This window comes from Talpa occidentalis, unplaced genomic scaffold (assembly GCF_014898055.3).
Source record: "Talpa occidentalis isolate TD23 unplaced genomic scaffold, MPIMG_talOcc4v2.1 talOcc4.10, whole genome shotgun sequence".
In the NCBI taxonomy this organism is placed as follows: domain Eukaryota; kingdom Metazoa; phylum Chordata; class Mammalia; order Eulipotyphla; family Talpidae; genus Talpa; species Talpa occidentalis.
The window spans coordinates 28,877,453-28,897,035 of NW_023600993.1; the positions used below are offsets into that span (position 1 = coordinate 28,877,453).

Below are 19,583 nucleotides of genomic sequence, written 5' to 3' on the forward strand. Positions count from 1 at the left end.
AAATATATTTCATATTTTGAGTAAAGCATCAAATTGAGTAAGCATAGAATCCTAAATTCATGTCATTTCTTCTCTGGGATTAGATCACCCATACTCCATGGTCTTCTAGCATTTGGCATTGTATTGATGAAAAACGTGAATGCCATAATTTTTGTTCCTCTGTAAAATAACCTTTTATTCTGTCTGGAAGCTCCTAAAATCTCACGATCTTTAAGGATCAGAATTTTTATGAAGAGCATGTAGGTGATTTTGCTATGTTTTGTTTTGTATTTCATTTATGCTGCTTGGTAATTGGTAGGATCTTTCAACCTAAAGACTTGTGCCTTGCTTACTTGCCTCAGTTTTCTGCTCTTATGTCTTAGTTTTTCCCCCTCTCTTCCACTTTCTCTTTTCTTCTGTTTTGCAATCTTGTTAGATGCTGAACTCACTGAAACAATCTTCTGTACCCCTTTATCTCATATGTCTCACCTTTTTTAGTCCTTAGTCTACATTCTGGAAAATTCATATTGATTTCAAATTTTAGATCTTCTATTAATTTTTTTCACCAATAATCTGTCCTGTACCCAAGAAACCATGACTTGTCTTCTGATTACTTATGTTTCACATCACCCTAGTCTTCTTGTATACATGCAGTTCCTTTTCAAACCACCATTATTATTACTAATTAGAATTTTTAAAATAAATTTGTATTTTTAAATGAGGTGACATTAGGATCCCTCCCCATCAGGTTGACCACCATGGTGTCCCCACCACTGATTCACCAGAGTCCACAATGCTTCCTTCCCTCTTTCTTCTTCTCCTTCCACTGCCCTCTCTAGATGCTTCAGTTCTATAGTCAGCTTTCAAGTGTTCATTTTTGAGTTTTTCTTTATTTGAAACATAGTTTGGTCTAACTTATTTTTAGAACCCTGGATTGTCTACATTTCCCTTTTTTAAAAATTTCACTCAATTTGGGGACATCCTTGGTGGCACAGGGGTTAAGTCTCAGCACTATCAAACTATCACCAGCCACTGTGACATGAGTTCAATCCCCGGCCAGGGAGCTACCCGCATGGCACAGCGGACCTCTCCTGTCTCGCCCGCTGCTCCCCTCAGCAGTGTATTTCAGTCCATCTACCTGTTCTGTTCCCCACTCTATCTCTGGTGAATCCTCTCACCCCCACATCTCTGGCCTACACCCCAGTTCCTGTGTGCATAAATAAATAAAAATAAGTCTTTAAAAAAATTTTGCTCAGTTTAGATTAGTTTTCTCATGACATTGGATTAATTCAAATATCTATCCCTTATAAGTTCATATTTTTTTAACAAAGGACTTAGCTAATTAACAAAGGGAACCAAAATGAATAAACTTTTATTCCCTCTGCTTTGGGGTTGGAGTGTGCTGACTGAAAGCTCCAAGTTTGTAAGCCAGATAGGCAGCTGGCTTTGGGGTACATGAACAGGATCTGGTGGGTAGGCATGTGGGGACCCTATCAATGCAAAACAAGGAGGGCTTCACTGCAAAGTGATAACCCCTGTATTGAAATCCTTCTCTTCCTCCAGTAGATTGCTCAATTTTATTAGAGAACTAGTTTTTATCTTCAGCTTGGACAAAGCATCCTTGGACCAATTATCCATTTGTTTAAGGCATAAAGATGGAGGACAAGAGAACTCACGATTGTCTATGCAACCTTGAATTTGCTTTCTGAATATTGACTCATAGTCCAGTCCTGCTCTCTGTACCCATCAACTCCAAAATCATAGCTCTTCCTCTGAGTCCCAGCTCTTTTGTCTGCCTTGAAGGACAAAATACTCTGTTTCCTTTTGCTATCATTCACTTTCAGTTTTTTAGGAATTTGTGAAAAACTTCTGATTCTGCTCTCATTCCCATTCTTCATTGTTATAAATTTCTTTCCCTCTGGATATCTTCTCACATTTCACTGGCATCTGGGGAGGAAGGGCAGATAAATATGTGCTTTTTCTTCCATTGAATTAGAAGTCTTTATGTTCATTTTACTTTTCTAAATTTTCTGAAATGAGAATGCATTATTATATTCATAATAAGAAATATAACAACAAAAGCTATTCTTAAAATGAGAGGGATTGAGAAATATTTTCTTGTCGGGTATAAAAGAGAAGACTCTTGTCAGTGTTTCCTACTGCCTGTTCTAGTACTGACCGGGAAACTGCTTTCCCACGGGGCGCCAGGAGGGTAATAAGAAACTGTAGAATTTTTGCTGTAGAGCCCATTATCTCACTAGCTCTCTATTTCTCCAAACTGAATTAGGAATGTTATTGCAGTAGGAGAGTCAAATATAAAGCCTGCTATTAAACAGATGCACACATTAGTGGCTTTGAATGGCAAACAGCTATCAACTTGTTCTTTTCGTGCATTGTTCTTCTGCTGCTCCCACCTCAGGTCACTCATGCATCTTCCGGTAACTGGCAGTGGATGGCCTGGCTCACCTGTCAGGTGGTTTGCTCCCTACTGGCTGGGGCAAGCAGAGTGGATGGGCAGGTATCCCTCACCGTCTCCAGGCTAGCTTGAGCTGTTCACTGACAACAGGTTGCAGTGCTCACAAGCACAGCAAGAGAGGAAGCTGCAGGCGTGAAGACACACAGCATCATGTCCATTGCTCTAGCTGGTCAGAGCAAGTCACTGGGCCAGCACAGACCCACAGAGTGGAAATAAGCTCTGTCTCTTGATGGAAGGAGTTGCAGAGTATCATGGAGACTTTCATTTAATCATTCTGTCTTTTTCCATTCTAACTTTCTGTTTTCTAATTCTGTGTTTTCTTCAGGCTACTGAGGACCCAGTCTCTGGAATGGTTCTACAATAATGTGAAAAGCCGCTTCAAACGCTTTGGCAGTGCCAAGGTCCTGAAGAACCTGTACAGGAAGCACCGGCTAGAGAGCGGAGCCTGCTTTGACATTCTGGGTATGCACACTGTCTGCTGCACTGGGAGCCCTTGGAGGCTCAGCGGGACAGCAGAGGGCCTGGCCTGTACATGGTACACACACATCTGGGACAGAGAAAGTTGCCTAAATATCTGGCTCTGGTGAGGAGGAGAAATATAAGGATGTATTCAACGATTCTGTTAAGTTTTGAGTCTTATGGCTCCAGCATCCCCCACTGGGCTGGATAGGATAGGAGCTTCGAGAACCAAAGAATTTCTGCAACTTGTAGGTGTTTTAATTTTGGATCCCTAGAAACTAGGTTCTTGTTCATCTTCCCTAATGATGAAAACTGAAAAGTCATCCTTAGGGATGCATAGACTAGGACTGCGCTCAGAGGACTCCAAAATTCTATTTTTGCCAGGCCCAGAATTTGATATAAGGGGAAACTTAGAAAAGTGTCAACTTCCTCCCAAGAAGATTGAAGGATGACTTCCACCTACTGTTGTTGTACAGTTAAGACAACCACTGTAATTAGAATGCGCAATTGATGTTCTTTAGTTGTATTAGACCAGCAGAAAGAAATAGTTGTCAGAATAGGAACACCATGGTCTCCCAAAAAGCCACTTTTTTTCTGTCTAGAGGAAGATATATTTTTTAATCACTTGCCGACACAGGTAAGTGCTTTTTATCCATGAGAAAGAGAGAAGCAAAAAAAAAAAAAAAAATCTCATTCCATTTGGCCCTTTTTCCCCATCATTATTGTACATTGTGTTCTCAATAAAGTCTTTGGTCATGTCTTATCTAAAAATATGCCGTCCACTGAGACAAGGAGAAAAATGGGATAGAACATTAAACACAGACTCATTAGGGCCTTTTGTGCCTTTAGACTCTGTGTTTCAAACTACTCAGGAAACCTGTAACTAGGAGAGCTGGACCCAAGGTTTTCATAGATTATTTTTATCTTCTCTTTGCTGATTTTTCTAAAAATTTTTTCTCTAGGAATGGAGGCAAAAAAAAAAAAGAATAAATCTAAAATGATGTTATTAATAGTAGCTTTTCAACTCAAGAAAGTTCCAGAAAAGGATTCACTCACTCATTTGCAGCCCAGCCTTTCTTTCCTCTGTTACTCATTCTGAGTCTGCTATTTTTTTTTTTCCTGTGTCACCAAATTCAGACTGCATAGGTGTTCTCTACTGCTTGATGTGAAATGAAGGGGAAAGCAGCATGTGTGGAGAATACTGGAGGACAAAGCACAATTGCATTTTTTTTTTTCTTTCTCCCGAAGGCCCCACAGATGGAGCAAGTGGGCATGAATCCCAAGTGAGCCAGCCTAGGTTTTGAACTTTTCAGGTGCCATTTTCAATGGAGACTCATTTGCTGGGAACTGTCTGCCGCTGATGCAGCAGATTTGGGTACTGGGGGGCCACCACTTCTTTCATCTGGGCCTCAATCGCAGCTCTTACCGCACTGCATCCAGGTGGTGGGTTGCAAAGCCACTTCCCTGCTGGACCACGTGGAGCCAATGACTGTATTTCCTGAGGGTGGCTCAGTGACTGGCACATCTCATGTCCTCAATATTTTGCCAGTTTGATCCAATCAAAACTACACACTAGAATCAACTAGGGAACTTTAAAAAAAATCCCAGGATCATCTTGCACCCCAGACAATTCCTTCCAGATGTCTGGAGGTATGCCCAGGACAGATATTTTTTAGAGATCCTTGGGTTATTTTTTTTTTTAAGATGTATTTATTTATTTACACAAGCACTGGGTACAGTCAGAAGCGCAGGAGGGTGAGAGAATTCACCAGAGCCAGAGCGGGGAACAGAACAGGCAGACTGATGAAGAAATACACTGCTGAGGGGAGCAGCGGGCACGGCAGGAGAGGTCTGAGCACCATGTGGGACCCTCGCCAGCGGCCAGGGATTGAACCGGTGCTGCAGAGGCTGCGGGCAGCTTCTCAGCCCAGCGCTCAACCACTGTGCCACCAGGGGAGGCCCTCCTTGGGTTATTTTAAGGCACAGTCAAGACCAAGAACCTCAACTACAAGTTTACTATGGTTTGTTAAGCATAATTCTGAATAAGATGTTCCATCTTCAGCTCCATCTAAGGGTACTTATTTCAAAAATGTAAAGTTCAAAATATAATCTGCAGTATCGACACTGTGCAAGGCATGGGCTATGCACCAGAACTCTCAGTGTAAAGCTCCTCTTACCTATGACACATCTCCCCTGCAGGGACTAGTGGGGTTTGCCATAAAAACACTCATTCAGTCCACTGAAAATTAATGATTCACAAAATCTTATGGGTTACCCATCCATGTCCAACTCATAATTACCACTCCTCCCTCTACAGCCATCCCAGGTCAGCCTTCCTCTTCCTCCTGTAACCTTCTCCTGAGGCGACCAGATCAGACATAAGGGGAGACCCATTACTTTGTCAAATAAATCACTTCTCCGCCTCTTGGCTAAGATCAAGTGTACTTTGTCAGATAATCTAAAATTCACTTATTGATGCTGCAAAATTTTATTGAACACCTACTATGTGCCCACTTGGTTTAAGAAGGAAATTAAGGATGATAATATGGGTAAGACCCTGCCATTCTCAGAGCTCACATTAGAAGAGAGAAGTCAGATAAGTAAGTAAATAAAGTTATTGTAAAAATAATAATAAAGACCAATGATAACTAGTGCCTACATGGTTTATCTGATAGATCCAGCACCACATTTTTAACAGTTATTCTAAAGTCACTACATAAAAAGGTAAAAATAGTCATTAACAATATAGTTAATCTCCAGACAACTGAATAATTAATATATGCTTTTATTGAGTATTAGAGAAATAAAATGGGAAAAATAAGCCCCACTGTTATTATCATTCTATATGTTTCTGACATGATTCTTAAAGTCTGTTACGTTGCTTATCTGCAATTTGACTGACAAATGTCTTTTGAAAATGCTGAGTCGTGTGAAATAGGAGGTTCTTCTGACTCACATAATACAGTGACTTGACACCTGACAGCTGCGTCAGTGTTTCCAGTGCTGTTCAGCAGCTTTTTGCCCTTGGGAAAATCACATCATCCTAAATGACCCTGAAGCTCTCACCTGTAAATTGAAAAGGAAACAGGGAGCGGTGTTGCACTAGAAGATTTAAAATCATGCAAGCCCAGAGCTGGTCCCCTGCTCAGCTCAGTGTCCAAAAATGTTTCCTCCTCTATCTTCATACTCCCACCACCTTGCCTTGCCCATTCGCTCAGCAAGTGGTCCCACCCCTTCCTTTGAAGGCAGACAACCTCCACTAGGCAGGGACTTCCTTGTGTGTGCCCCTCTGCTGCTGTCTGCAGCCATCACCCCCTTAAGCTGCAGCAGTGGAGGCACTGTCCCCCCCAAGATAACCCCCCCTTTGTTTTCCCCACCCGATCTCTGTCACCCTCCAGGACTGTCTCAAGGTCACTTGTCCCTTCCTTCTTGCCTATTCAATCTCTCATCTGGTTCCTTCTTTTGATTTGCAAATACCCAAGTCGCTCCTATTTCCTAAACCCTCCCTGGAGGGCAGTCTCCACTTCCTGCCCTCCCGTGAGCTTCCCAGCACAGGGACACTCCAGAGAGCAGGGGCTCTCATGGCCTGTATTTCCTATCCCTCCTGACCCTATTATAAGCCACGTTCTACCCTTCCAAGTTGCTCTGCAGACAGCAGCCTGAGTGCCTTTCTGAATCACAAGCCTGACCAGGGCACCTCTAGAAACTTTACTGGCCTTACATAGCTGTTGACACAAAGATCCAAACACAGGTGTGGTGCTGTGACCTGTGTGGTTGTCTGCACCTCACCTGGGCCTCCTCTCCTTTCTGCCACAGTCCTGACCCTTAACATACTACATAGGTCCTCATGACAGCCCACCCACAGAAGCAAAGGATGTATTTTATGTATTCAAAGTCTGTTGCTTAGTTTGTCTTGGCATCAGCAGCATTTGCCCCCTTGTGAGTTAAGACATGTGGACCCATATTTATTTTCTGGGGTCTATCAAACTCTCTTCAACCAGCAGCCAATTCAATAAAACAAAATTTGAGCTACCTACCATCTAGGTGCTCTCTTAAGCACTAGGGATATAATATGCTGATTTTTTTTTTAAAGACCTTCACTGCTATCCTCAGAGATCTCATTTGATGAACTAACGTGTGAACACAGAGTAAAAATCCCCAGGTTAAAAAGACTAAGCCAACAGCTATTCCCAGCCTTGACCTAAGGCTGGTGTTGTGACTCAACCGAGTGAAGACCAAAGAAGCAGTGAGCCCTAAAAGATCAGATGTGTGGCTTGCCTTGTCTGCTCTGGTCTCTTCTACAGAAGAGAATGGTTACAATGGAATCATCAGCTGAAGCAATTGTTTGGGTTGATGCCATGACTTAAGAAATGTCTCATCCCCATCATGAGGAGACTGCTATTGTTATTCCAGATTTTCCAGTAAGGAGGCCAAGTGTCAGAGAGGTAAAGTAACTTGTTCACAGTCACATGGCTGGTAATTTGCAAGTCCTTGAATCGGCCTCACATCTCTGACTTCATTCTGTTATTCTGTCTTTGACTCCACTTTGCCTCCATGGAAGGTGCTGCAAAAAAGTTGGGGAGCAGGGCAGTATCACTATACCAGAAACCCCTGGATGAGAAGAAAAAATGTGATGGGTCAAACACTGTAGAATTATTATGGAACCCAGCAATTTCCTAAACCTATTTTCAAGGCTAACTTCATCTAAGTGGGTGATGTCCATCTGCCATTTCAGTGACACACATACTAGTGCTCACTAAGGACCTGGGATGATCAGGTCCCTCTGTTTTTCTCACTCTCTCCCCTCTAGGAGGAAGCTCATTTGAGGCAAATCTTGAGAATGAAGAAAGTATTTCCGGAAGTGATTCAACGTTTTATAGGCAGTCAGAAGGTAAGTTTGCTTAAGAGTTACAGCTAATGGATATTAGAAACACCTTCAGAGGAATAGAAACACCTCCAGTGTCTGGGCCTCCCAATTGCTGGTAAGGCCTGAATATAACAACTTGTTGCTATGCAGGGGTCTCTAGGAGTCTGCTTATTGCCATTTATGTGACTCCATCCTCAAAATAGGTGAGTATATACAAGCTGGGGCTTAGAGAACTTAATTTCCTATCTAACCATCGAATGCTTTAGGATCAATTAACCAATCTCCTTCTAGAATTGGAACATAACAATCAGTGTGCTCACTTGTGCAATTCATATTGAGATGTTCTTTCATAGAATGTATTGTATACTGATTAACTTATACGTTTTTATAGCAATATAACAGTCTCCTTAGAACAGAGGTTAAAAGCAAAACAAATGTCTGGCTTCAAGGACAACCTTCCCCAACACTTCGACACCTCTGAAGTGTTGAGTGTTGAGAACCAGGAGGCACTGGTGACTCCCCGGCTCTGCTGCATTCTCTCTGCTCTCTCTTTGGGTGCCTTCTCATGGAACTTCCATCCTCTGTCACCCTCGCTGCCTGAAACTTTTCCAGCCCTACTGCAGACCATCACATCACTTTCATGCGCTCCATCAGTGGCCGAGCCTAAAACACCTAGCCTTGGCCTTAACCCAGAGATGTAGACCCAGGTTTATGATGCTTGACCCTCAGGCTTACGAAGCCACTCAGCACATCCTAAGCAAGACTCTCAGTCACTCATGCCCACCCAGGAAGAGGTGGGCCTGAGCCTCCACCTGAGCCTCCTGTCAGCTATGGTTCTAATCCTGTCTTTTCCTTTCTGTTCTGAGGCTCATGTCCTGAGTGCCTCCTGGCCCACACTCTGCTGGGCTAATAGTAGTTTCAGTGACCATCTCTATCAGTCAGGGTTCTCTAGAGAGACAGAATCAATAGGAAACACACACACACACACACACACTCACACACTTACACACACACGGATTTATTTTAAGGACTAGACTTACAGAATTATGCCACCTGGCAAACCCAAAATTTATCGATTAGGTCAGTAAGCAGGAAACTCAAGTAGAAGTCTATGCTTCGAATTATACCATTAAGGACTTTGAATTGACTGGTTGAGTCCCACCCACTTTATAACAGGTAATCTCTTTTACTTAAGTTGACTATTTGTCATTAGTCACAGCTACAAAATACCTTTATAGCAGTACCTAGAACAGCATTTGACTAAACATCAGGGCATTGTAGTCTAGCCAAGTTGACTCATAAAATTAACCATCCCACCCTCGAACTGCTCTTCTGTACTTCTCTCTCTCTGCCTCTGCCTTCTTATCCTCCTCCACACCCAGAGTTTTTCTCTCTGAAACACTGACAGAGCTCTCACTTTCAGCCAAAGCCTCTTCAGTGTTCTACTTCACCCTCACCCAAAACCATAAACCTGGCAGACAAAGCCATTCTGGGCATAGCTCCAGGCTTTGATTTCTAGGCATCTGTGGAACTTGGGTTCCCTATCACAGGTCCACTGCAAGTCCCGTAGCAGTTACTATGCACCTGAACCCCCAGTGGCTTGGATCACTTGGGAGAGACGTGGAAAACTTTGATTCAGTGAGAGTTAGTGGTGGATCTCTTCTGCGAAAAAATATACTGACGGGAGACACAGTGTCTGTCTCTAGGAAGCACTTAGTAAGATGGTAACTTAAATTTTATAGACTCTACTTATTGAAACACTGGGGACACTGTGCATTAAGTCAGCCACACTCTGCCGTGTGCAGAGCCCTAAACTGGGGTGCTCCATGTACCTGTCATTGCCGGCATGGTAGGGACTCATCAGCTGGTGAGATTGTTTTGACTGCAGTGGGATTAATTTGGAGAATTTATTATGTTTGCCAAATGCCGTGTTCTGTCCGCATTTTGTTTTTAGAAATCTAAGAAGCTTGAATTTAATTTTTTTTAATTGAGGGATTGATTCATTAATGAATCACTGTATTTACACCTTGTCTCATTCTACAGAGAATTTGAGGCAGCTTTCAGGAGATTTGCATGTGCTAAATAATGCGTGACTAGGAGATAATAAATGGAAATAGGGGCTGAGATTAAGCAAAAGGAGACCTAGCATACAACCCTTGTAGACCCACATTCCTGTGCCTGACCTGAACTAGGTTTTGGGGGCAAACTAAGGGATGGATGATTGAGATTCTCACTTTCAAGTAAGAAGCAAAAATCTGGCACTTAGGGGGCACAGGACTCTCCTAAGCACTTCACTCCAAAATAAAGAATTTTTGAGACTTGTGGAAATCCTTTGTCTTGGGGACAGCGCCTCCCATTGGTTGCCTGATGGGGAAAAAAAGGAAATATTCGTTACAAATACAGAACCATTATATTTGTGGTTTCAATCACGTTAGCTTGTGTTTATCTCCCCTTGTGGTTAAAATCAAGGGCTTTGGAAACAGAGTCCTGAATTCAAATCTCACTTTTCTCACTGACGCAGGTATAACCATGGGCAGGTTTAGAACTTATCCCAGAGCCCCTGAAAGATCTGATTGGAAGAGCTTAAAGGAACAGTCATTTTACTTGTCATTCTCTTTCAGAAAGTAGTCTGTGTTCTCTTCCTTGTCTAGGACATAGCATGATGGACACATTGGCTGTCGCCCTACGGGTGGCTGAAGAGGCCATCGAGGAGGCAATTTCCAAAGCAGAAGCCTATGGGGACAGCTTGGTATGGCACCCCTTCCCCTCTGGGGGTCGGGGGGGAGATGTGGGTCAGTGTCGTGGCACCAGGAGCAAGTCCAGGTTGTTCAGAAACCAGCAGTAGCCGTTCTTGACTAGAGCCATGCCCAGCCCCATGCCCAGCCCTCCCCTGCATTTGTGGTCAGGACTCTCAAAGGCCAGGACACCCTCAGCATGGGTCACTCTCTTCCCTCGCTCTGCAGGACAAGCAGAATGAGGCAAGTTACCTGCGGGACCATAAGGAGGAGCTGACGGAGGAACTGGCCACAACAATCCTGCAGAAGGTAGGTGGTTCTTGGCATCCAGATGGCTGCAATTTACCATGCTGGCCAGGACCATGGCTTCTGGTGAGCTGAAGAGCAACCAGGGGCACCTTCACTGCCGAGCACACATTTCCAAGCCTCCTCCCATGTGCCTAGTGCTCTGAGGGTTAATGCAAAGCTGCATTGCTCTGCAACGCCAAACAGAGGAATTGAAATGGTCGTTTGGGGAATTGACTAGTGGGTAAGGAGCCAGAAACTCAACACTGAGCAGGCAGATAACACACTGGCTTCAGGTTTCCTAGGGCGTGTGTGTGTGTGTGTGTGTGTGTGCGCGCGCATGTGCACATGCCCGCGCGTGTGCACCCCTTCTCACACTTCTCAAATACTCTCTTGCTGAAGAAGCTTTGCTGTCCCCTTCCATGTCCTAAGTTGTACCTTACATAGTGTAATAAGTTTGTTACTGCTGAGAAACCTACCACCCCAAACTCTGTCACTTTAAATGAAGATTATTTCTATGTTCCAAAATCAAGTCTTCAACCCCAATGGGATGCCCTGCAATTCAGTTCAGTTCTGGCACTAACTATTGGTACTTGGAGTTAGCACCAACCTTATGTGGTAAGGGCTGACTCCAATGGACTCCCCCACCCAGACACTAAAGGCAAGTCTCAGTTACCCCCCAAGTTAATGCATTTCTGTCCAGCCTACTATAGACTCAGGGATTCCCAGGAACCCCCTTAGGTTGGAGAATTTGCTAGAACAGCTCACAAAACTCAAGAAAGCACCATACTTACAATTACTGGCTTATTACGAAGGGTGGTGATGAAGAGATACAGAGGGCCACAAGATCTCTGGAGGGGTCTACAGTGTCTCCATGCCCCTTTGTGCCCACAGCCTCCCAACACATCCATGCATACACCTCCCATAGCTCCTTGTCTCTAATATTTTATTGAAGTTTCGGGAAGTCAAGATTGATTAAATCACCACCCACCTACTGAACTCAGGGGCCCCTCCCTCGTCTCTCTTTAGAGCCTGGGAGTGGAGCTGCAACTTGCAACCTTCTTCTTCTTTTTTTTATAGAAAGGAGGCAGTTTTATTTACTAATTTATTTTTTATTTTTGCGTGGAAGAACTGGGGTGCAGACCAGAGGTGCCGGGGGTGGGGGGGGGGATAGGGTGGGGAGGGAGTGCAGTGAGAGGATTCACCAGTGATAGATTGAGGAGCAGGCAGGTCTATTGAAATACACTGCTGAGGGGAGCAGCAGCGAGTCAGGAGAGGTCTGCTGCACCATGTGGGTCAGCTCCCTGGCTGGGGATTGAACTTGTGCTGCAGTGGCTACAGTAGCTTCATAGTGCTGAGACTTAACCCCTTGCACCACAAGGGAGGTTCCTCCTTTTCTGTTTTAATCACATAATTGGTTTTTCTGGCAGCCAGCTTCCATCTATCTAATGGCCTCAGAAGTCATATCATTTGCATAACAAGGATTCTGCTATCATTCAAAGAGTCCCAAGCTTGGGGGCAGAAACCAGAATTAAAACCCAACATTTTTTATTCTGCCACAGTTTCCTTCTGGCTCATGCAATGGCACCATCCCAGGCTGTGAGTTGAGATCTACTTCCTGTATTATATTCCCTCTGGGGTCTGCTGAGGGCACATCAACTACGCATAGCCATGATCAAAGCACGGGAGAAGAGGGAGGAGCCAGTGGTATCTACAAGCTCAGCCCTGACACTGTGTTATGACTCCTTCCTCATATGTCAGTGGTCAAAGCAAGGCACATCATCAACTCAAAAGCAAGGGTTGGGAAGTATATTCTCCCTGGAATGTGTGTGGGGGGTGGGGTGGGGTGCAGGCACGTGCCAAAGGACTGCGTGCAGGGAGAATTGAACAAACTCAGTCTTCCCTTTTGGTCACAATAATACATGTCCCTTCCATATGCCATGTACACTCACCCATCCAAAGACCCCAGTGTCTCATCTAACCACAGTTCCCAGTATATCCAACCCAGATTCAGCTCCTTTCAAGCTGGAGTCATATGAACTCCGTGTTCACATGAAACAAGTCATCACATGAAACATGCACATCCAGCATGCAGTTCTGAACCTTGAAAGGGAAACCTACCAGCAGCAAAAATGGGAGGCACAGGAGGTCACTGGTCAATAATGACTCTGAAATCCCTCTGGGCACCTGTGGCCAGATCCCTTCTCTGGAGGTGGGGGATATGCCTCAGTTAGACCCCAGGTCTGTCCCTGGTCAGAGCACCTCAGCTTATTGCTCTCCGTGGCTGTAGACCTTCCTCTTCATCATCCTGTTTGGTCTAAAAATATTTTGAAGAATATGCCCATCTTGGCAACTCATCAGTTTTCTTTGCTACTTGCTGTCTGTGGGAAATTGGGAACCCAGAGAATATTGTGCAATTGTACTCATTAAATCCAAGTGGCTGAGCCCAGTTTAACAAAGGTTATGAATGAGCTAAGCCATCCAAGATGACTCTTGGCATCCGCCCCTTTCTTGGGGGTTCCAGAGGCTTCCTAAAAATGAGAGTCAGAGACTCTGGATTTGAGATCCAGCTCCACTGTTCATGAGCTGAGTGTCCTTAACTGATAAAATAAACTCTCTGTGCCTGTTTCCTCTTCTGTAAAATGGGAAGAGTTGTAATATGTAGGTCTTGGAATTATCTTGAAGATTAAATGAGATTAAGCATATATGGTGCCTAGCATGTGGTAGGCACTTAATAGATAGAAGTTGTTAGCATCATAAAGAAATTATTTATAAGCTATAAAGTGCTGTAGATGTTCGAGGCAATGATGTCTTATCATCAGACAGATCTGAAGTAAGCTGGCATTCTGCTGAAACTAAGGTCTTTCATGGCTAAAAACTATCCCAAGATGGTTCCAGATACTCCACATAACATCCAGAGGCCACCCAGTGACTTTCCTCCTGTGTCACCCACCCTGTCCCCAGATCATAAGGAAACAGAAGAGCAAAATCGAGCAGCTAGTGGAAGAAGAGCCAGCATGGCCACAGCCCTGGAGCTGCAGGACTAAGGTGACTGATGAGACCACATCCTCCCCAGGAGGCCGCCGCACTCACAGTCCCCTCTGGGTAAGTCCCCCTGAGGCCTGCCCCCAACAGCATAGAAATGGGCACACACACCCTTAGCCATCTGGAGTTGACACAGGCAGTATAAAGTTTCCTAAAAAAGGGTGCGAGGAGAAACTGAACAAGAGTATTGAGTGGGTCCAGGAGGGATTAGAGAGGAGAGAGGGAGAACAAACTGGAAATGTACAGAAGGTAATAACAGGAACTGTTGAACTCTGAAGAACATGGAAAAGGGTTTTTACACAGAGACCAGTTTAGAAAAACGAAAGTTGCCCATGGGCATTTTTTTTTTTTTAGATTTATTTATTTATTTATACAAGCACTGGGTAGAGTCAGAAGCATGGGAGGGTGAGAGAATTCACCAGAGTCAGAGCGGAGAGCAGAACAGGCAGACCGAAGAAATACACTGCTGAGGGGAGCAGCGGGCAGCAGGAGAGGTCTGTGCGCCGTGTGGGACCCTCGCCAGTGGCTGGGGATCGAATTGGCGCTGCAGAGGCTATGGGCAGCTTCGCAACCCAGCGCTCAACCACTGCGCCACTGGGAGGCCCTATGGTCATTTTTTAAATGTGAGTTTAGTGAAAAGAAATAGCCTCATGAGGGCCACGTGTTCTCACAACCTGGATCATTCACTTCATGAAGATGAGACGGGGCAGCCGGAGAATGGCCACCAAGACAGTCACATCTGAAATGGCCAGGAAGTCGTAACGCAGATCGGCTTTTGTGTCTTTCTCCCTGAAATTGTTTGCAGTGGCCTTCCCAATGCAGGGTCCAGGCCTGTGTGTGTCTGCAGTGGAGTCGCCAAGCCCTTAATATCCTTGGCTGTCTGTGTAAGTCACCCCACCAGCGGACACAGAATGTGGGGATGTTGGTGGCTGAGGTGCAGTGGAGCTGGGCCTTCTGTTCAGAGGTTCAGCTGAGAGAGGACTTGCTTCTGTTGGCTGTAGGTGCCACAGTCCTAGCAATTTACCACTGGACGGTCAGACCCAAGAAAGGCAATGCCTGTGTTTATTCCACCCCTGCTGAGGTTCTGTGGAATTCACCCTTACAGGAACAAATTGGGCAAAGGGTGTGCCTGCAGTTCCAGAGTGGGCCAGTGGCCTCCCCTGAATGCACTGCCCACCTCCTCCTCAGCACTGGTGCTGGGGACTCGCCAGTGTCTCCTGGCTTTATCAGAGATGGAGCTTCATTGATTTATTGGCAGCACCTGTCCTTGTCCACATGCTGTCAACTTGTTTTACTGCTGCTGTTGTGCACTCGGCACCAAGGAGAACAAAATAAATACAAGTCTCAGGGCCTGCCCTCCAGGACTTTGTTATCTGGTTAGCAGAACAGGAGGGATACGAGATCGAGATTGTCCACAGTCGGGCGCTCCTCTGAAAGGGTGAGACTAGAAATGGAAACCGAAAGCAGAGAAGACGGTGAGGGCACGTGACCTGTCACTCAGATGTTTCACTAACTCAGACCTGCAGCTCAGGCTCAGGCTGCGTGCACACCCTGCTTGGGGGAGATGGGGGTGTTGGGGGGCTCCTGAAATAGTCTCTGCAAACTGAAAGAGTCAAGTTCAGGGAGAGTTCTAGGAATCCCAGACTCAGCCATGAGCCAGGGGTCCAAGACAAGTACAGGGAGCTTGAAGTCTGCTTCTGGCTCTCCTGCGGGTGTGTTTCTGTATTTATCCTTAACAGTGACCTTGAGCAACCAGTTAGTTCCTGTCTATAATGTGGGGGTGATAAGACCTGTCCCAAAGCCTGGCTCTGAGGATTCCTCATGCACTCAACACCATCTTTACCAGGCTTCTGTTTGGATCAAGGTGCTGTGCTAGGTGCTGCTGAGATGGGTTTCCACAGAGACTGTGGACTCCATCATAACCCATAAGCAAGGAAGCCTCCAAGAAACACACAGATACAAACTCTGATAATTGTCAAGAGGAAACACGAGGCTGGAGGGGAGAGAGAAGCTGGGCAGGTAAAGTGTGCTTTCAAAGGAGCAGTCAGGGAGAGCCTGCCCTCAGAGGAGACCTGAAATTAAGGTTTGAAAATGAGGGGCTCGGGAGCAGTGGGAGGAAGAGCAAGTCCACAGAGGGAACAGCGCGCATGGAGGCTCTGAGCAGGAAGGAAATTTTCGTACTCAAGGGGCAGAAAATGTCACATGTCTGGTGACTAAAAGGGGCAGAGTGACAGGTGACTAAAGGGGATGTGGGTGTTGGCCACTTTGCACATAGGTGTCATCCTCCACTAAATGGCAGTTCCTGTTATTACCTTCTGTACATTTCCTCATCAGGGTCATTGTATCCTCAGGGAACCCTTTCAGTGTCGAGCTGAAGCTCACCTCTCTGTGTTTTGGACGGCAGGCTTCAGGCCCAGAGAGCAGCTGACCCCCCAGCTCTGATTCACAGGCCCCCATGAGCCCCCACCAGCCAGGCCCTCAGGGCATCCTCTCCCGCCTCCCACACCCAGCCCTCTCAGCGTCAGCAGAGGCCAACAGCTCCTTCCTGCCCCCCCCCCTGTGTTTCTTCCCCGTACTGAAGAGACCTCACTCCCCACTCTGCCCATGTTTCCTGTTCCAGACAGTTCTCCTGCAATCCCCAGGAGCTAAGAGGCATAGGAGTTGCCCTAGAAAACTTGAGTGATGACAACAATAGCACAGGTGGTCAAACATCTCCAGGAATAACATATGACCTATGCCTTTCCTCTCTATAGACTTCATGGCGCAGGTTGTTTGTACATATTCTTTCCCTGGAGCCACATGAGAGCACCCTGCATTATCCCCGTTTCACAGAGGAATAAACTGAGGACTTCCTAGCTGAGCCACTGATACCACATGGAGGGGCCAGGACTAGAACCCAGGTCCCCTGGCTCCAAGCATTGCCTACTCTCTGCTGTGTTCTACCTCCCAGGGAAGCTCTGGGTCTGAAACAGCTACTCTAGCACCAGTCTCCTTGCTACACATGTGCCAAAAGCTGAGAATGGCTTGCTGCCCCTGGAGACCAGCTGCTGTGTGTCTTTAGAGAGATGGGGCAGGGGTGGTCACCCATGAGTCTTGACAGTGGGCATGACAGTGACTGGAGCTGCAGGCCCCCCTCAGCAGGACAGCAGAGGCTCTAGCCACAAGCTTCCGTGAGGGCCCAGCCCAGAACAGCTCAAAATAAATAGCAGTGAAGCCTCCCTAGGGGCCGCTCCTCAGCTCGCTGGGAAGAGCCCGTCCACCTGGGACACCTGCCCAGGGCTGTTTGCATTGAGGGAGCCGTTTGGAAGCAAAGTAAGAGCCACACAGGATTCCCATTTGGTTTGCTAATGCAAACACTTCTCTGGGTTTTATTTTCTTGTCAGAAAATCTGTCTTACCCCACATCTGCCGCCTGCACAGCAGAATCATTGCTGCAGCTTTGGCAGTGATGTAGACAGAGCTGACTCATTTCTTACCTTTTATCCCGAGGCAAGTAGCAGAATATGATGTATTTCTAGATTTTGATACAGAATAAGGCCCAATGGAAGTCCCTTTTTTTATTCTAAAGTATCTTTTGAGTTTCTGAACTGCAACACTTTGCAAGCTGTCTCCACCTTTCCCTGGGAAAGGAATCCATGTGTACATTAGGGAAGAGGGCCAGAGAGAGAAAAGGGAGAGAAACTTGAGGTTGTAGTTTGGGACAAAAACCCGTGAAGACCATGAATGCACCCTTTGGGAAGCACTCCTCCTGACAGCACTTAGCCACCCAGACCACATGGACTGGCAGGGGACTCAAGCACCTACAGAAAGGACAGGACCATCAGCTGACTCCAATTGCTACATGTAAAAGGTCAGTGTCACGCCTGGCACATAGAAGGTACTCAATAACTATTAATCAAAATAACAGCGCTTATTAAGCTCGACCACCAAGTCAGAGAACATACCTGGCCTCTCAGCCTCGCTGGTTGGGCACACTGAGGCTGGGTGAGTCACGTGCCCAGCACCTGGGTATGGGGCTGGGGGCGGGGGCAGAGGGTTTGAATTGGGTCTACCCGGCTCCAAGTCTACCCTCTCCCAGGCCCTCTTGCTACATGCACATTTGATCAAGGGGGTCCTATTCTGTCATCTCCCTGCGAGCTCTCCCCATACTGCGATTTGCAATATGCAAAAAGCATATTTTTCTCAACAATATCAGAAAGACGTGAAAGCTTTTTCTTCAGCCACACTTGTCTTCATGGGGAACTGTCCTACACAAAGTAGCATGAATCTGGGAATTAAGAGAAGTTCAGGATCCATCTGAGGATTTTGTTCCTTGGAACAGCCCGTGTTTTTCGCCCCTTCCTGATGTTCAGTGGTCATTTCAGTTCTGGTTTTGAGCCGGCTCAGCATTGGACATACGGTGGCACCCACAGACACGGGTCCCTGGCTCACTGGCAGCAGGATGTGTACTTCTGTGGGGATGTGGTCATGGCCTGGACTGGACTCCTTTCTCTCTGGTTCTCAGGATACCTGTGAAGGGAGGAGAATATATTGCTTAAGGTCCCAGCAAAACACTGGGATCCTCACGCTGGTAGATGGCCACTTTCAGCTCCTGGTTTGGCTTAAAAAAAAGCACTGTGATTAGGGCTTTTAAAAAGATCATTATGTGGAGAGAGAGCTTACATATTACCCAGCCCTGGGCAATAAGAATCCATTGATTCCTGGTTAGTTGGATGTTTAAAAAGACTTAGTTGTAGCTGTTCTGGGAACAAGGAAACCAACACATCCCCCTGCATGAACTGGTGAAATAGTTACTCATCCTGTCCCATGTGGCTCCGGCATCCACTCTGGCAGACCAGCAGCACAAGTTAAGCAACAGTGCCACACTGACCAGCCCAGGAAGCTGAGCCACGGACACCCTAGAGCCTTACAGGAGATGACTGGACCCCTCCTTCTGCCCTGGACTCTTTCTACCACTTTTCATGCCTCTTCCTTTCATCCCTGTCTCTGCCCTATTGCCCTCCTCTCTTGCCTTCAGACTTCAATCTGAGGTGACACCCTACTGTACCCCCAGCATGGACACTGGCCTGATTTCCCTTGGCCAGGATCTCTAGCCCGTGACTTCTAGCCAGGCCCACAGCCTGGCTCTCCAGGGGTGGAACTTCCAGGGGACAAGCTGGAGCTTCCTCAGATGCTGCATGCAGCATAGCTGGCCGTACCGCCACCCCTGTGCACAAAACCCATACTCCCTTAAAACACCTAGGCCCCACCCGGGCCTAGTTCCCTGTCATGAAAGACCACATGCAGGAGTTAAGACCTGAGAAGACTGACACTGGTCCTGGCCACCATATTGCACACCTCCGGGAGCCCCCATTCATGGCAATAGGATGCGCATGGCGCCCCCGGGAGTTGTGTAGCATGAGTGACCACAGCTTAGCTGCTGCCGAGGCCTGTGTGGGAAGGGACACGGGTACTTATGCACCCATTTTATAGATGAGGAAACGGAGACTAAAGCTTTAACACAGCCTGCTTAAGGTTCCACGGCTAATGATTGGTGGAGCCAGGAGTTGAATACCTTTTTCCTACTCCCAAGTCCTTGATCTAGCCTCTTCCTCTCCAAAATGAGGTAAGTGGATTCAGTCATCTCTGAGGTCCCTTTTAGCTCAGAGTTTATAGGGCTGTACTAATATGGTGGCCACAGGCCACAGTGACTATTCAAATGTAAATGCCTTGCAATGCAATAAGATGAAAAGTCCTGT

The 19,583-nt window shown here is 46.2% G+C and overlaps 1 protein-coding gene across 1 annotated transcript in view; it reads left to right on the forward strand.

Moving 5' to 3' along the window:
* The window catches only part of MYRIP (myosin VIIA and Rab interacting protein), a 236,970-nt gene that overhangs the window by 153,785 nt on the left and 63,602 nt on the right, over positions 1-19,583 (forward strand). Inside the window, exons 4-8 of the mRNA XM_037526745.2 lie at positions 2,781-2,917; positions 7,725-7,805; positions 10,433-10,530; positions 10,745-10,825; positions 13,766-13,906. Of these exons, the coding sequence (XP_037382642.2) occupies positions 2,781-2,917; positions 7,725-7,805; positions 10,433-10,530; positions 10,745-10,825; positions 13,766-13,906 (538 nt within the window). The remainder of the gene's footprint in view (positions 1-2,780; positions 2,918-7,724; positions 7,806-10,432; positions 10,531-10,744; positions 10,826-13,765; positions 13,907-19,583) is intronic.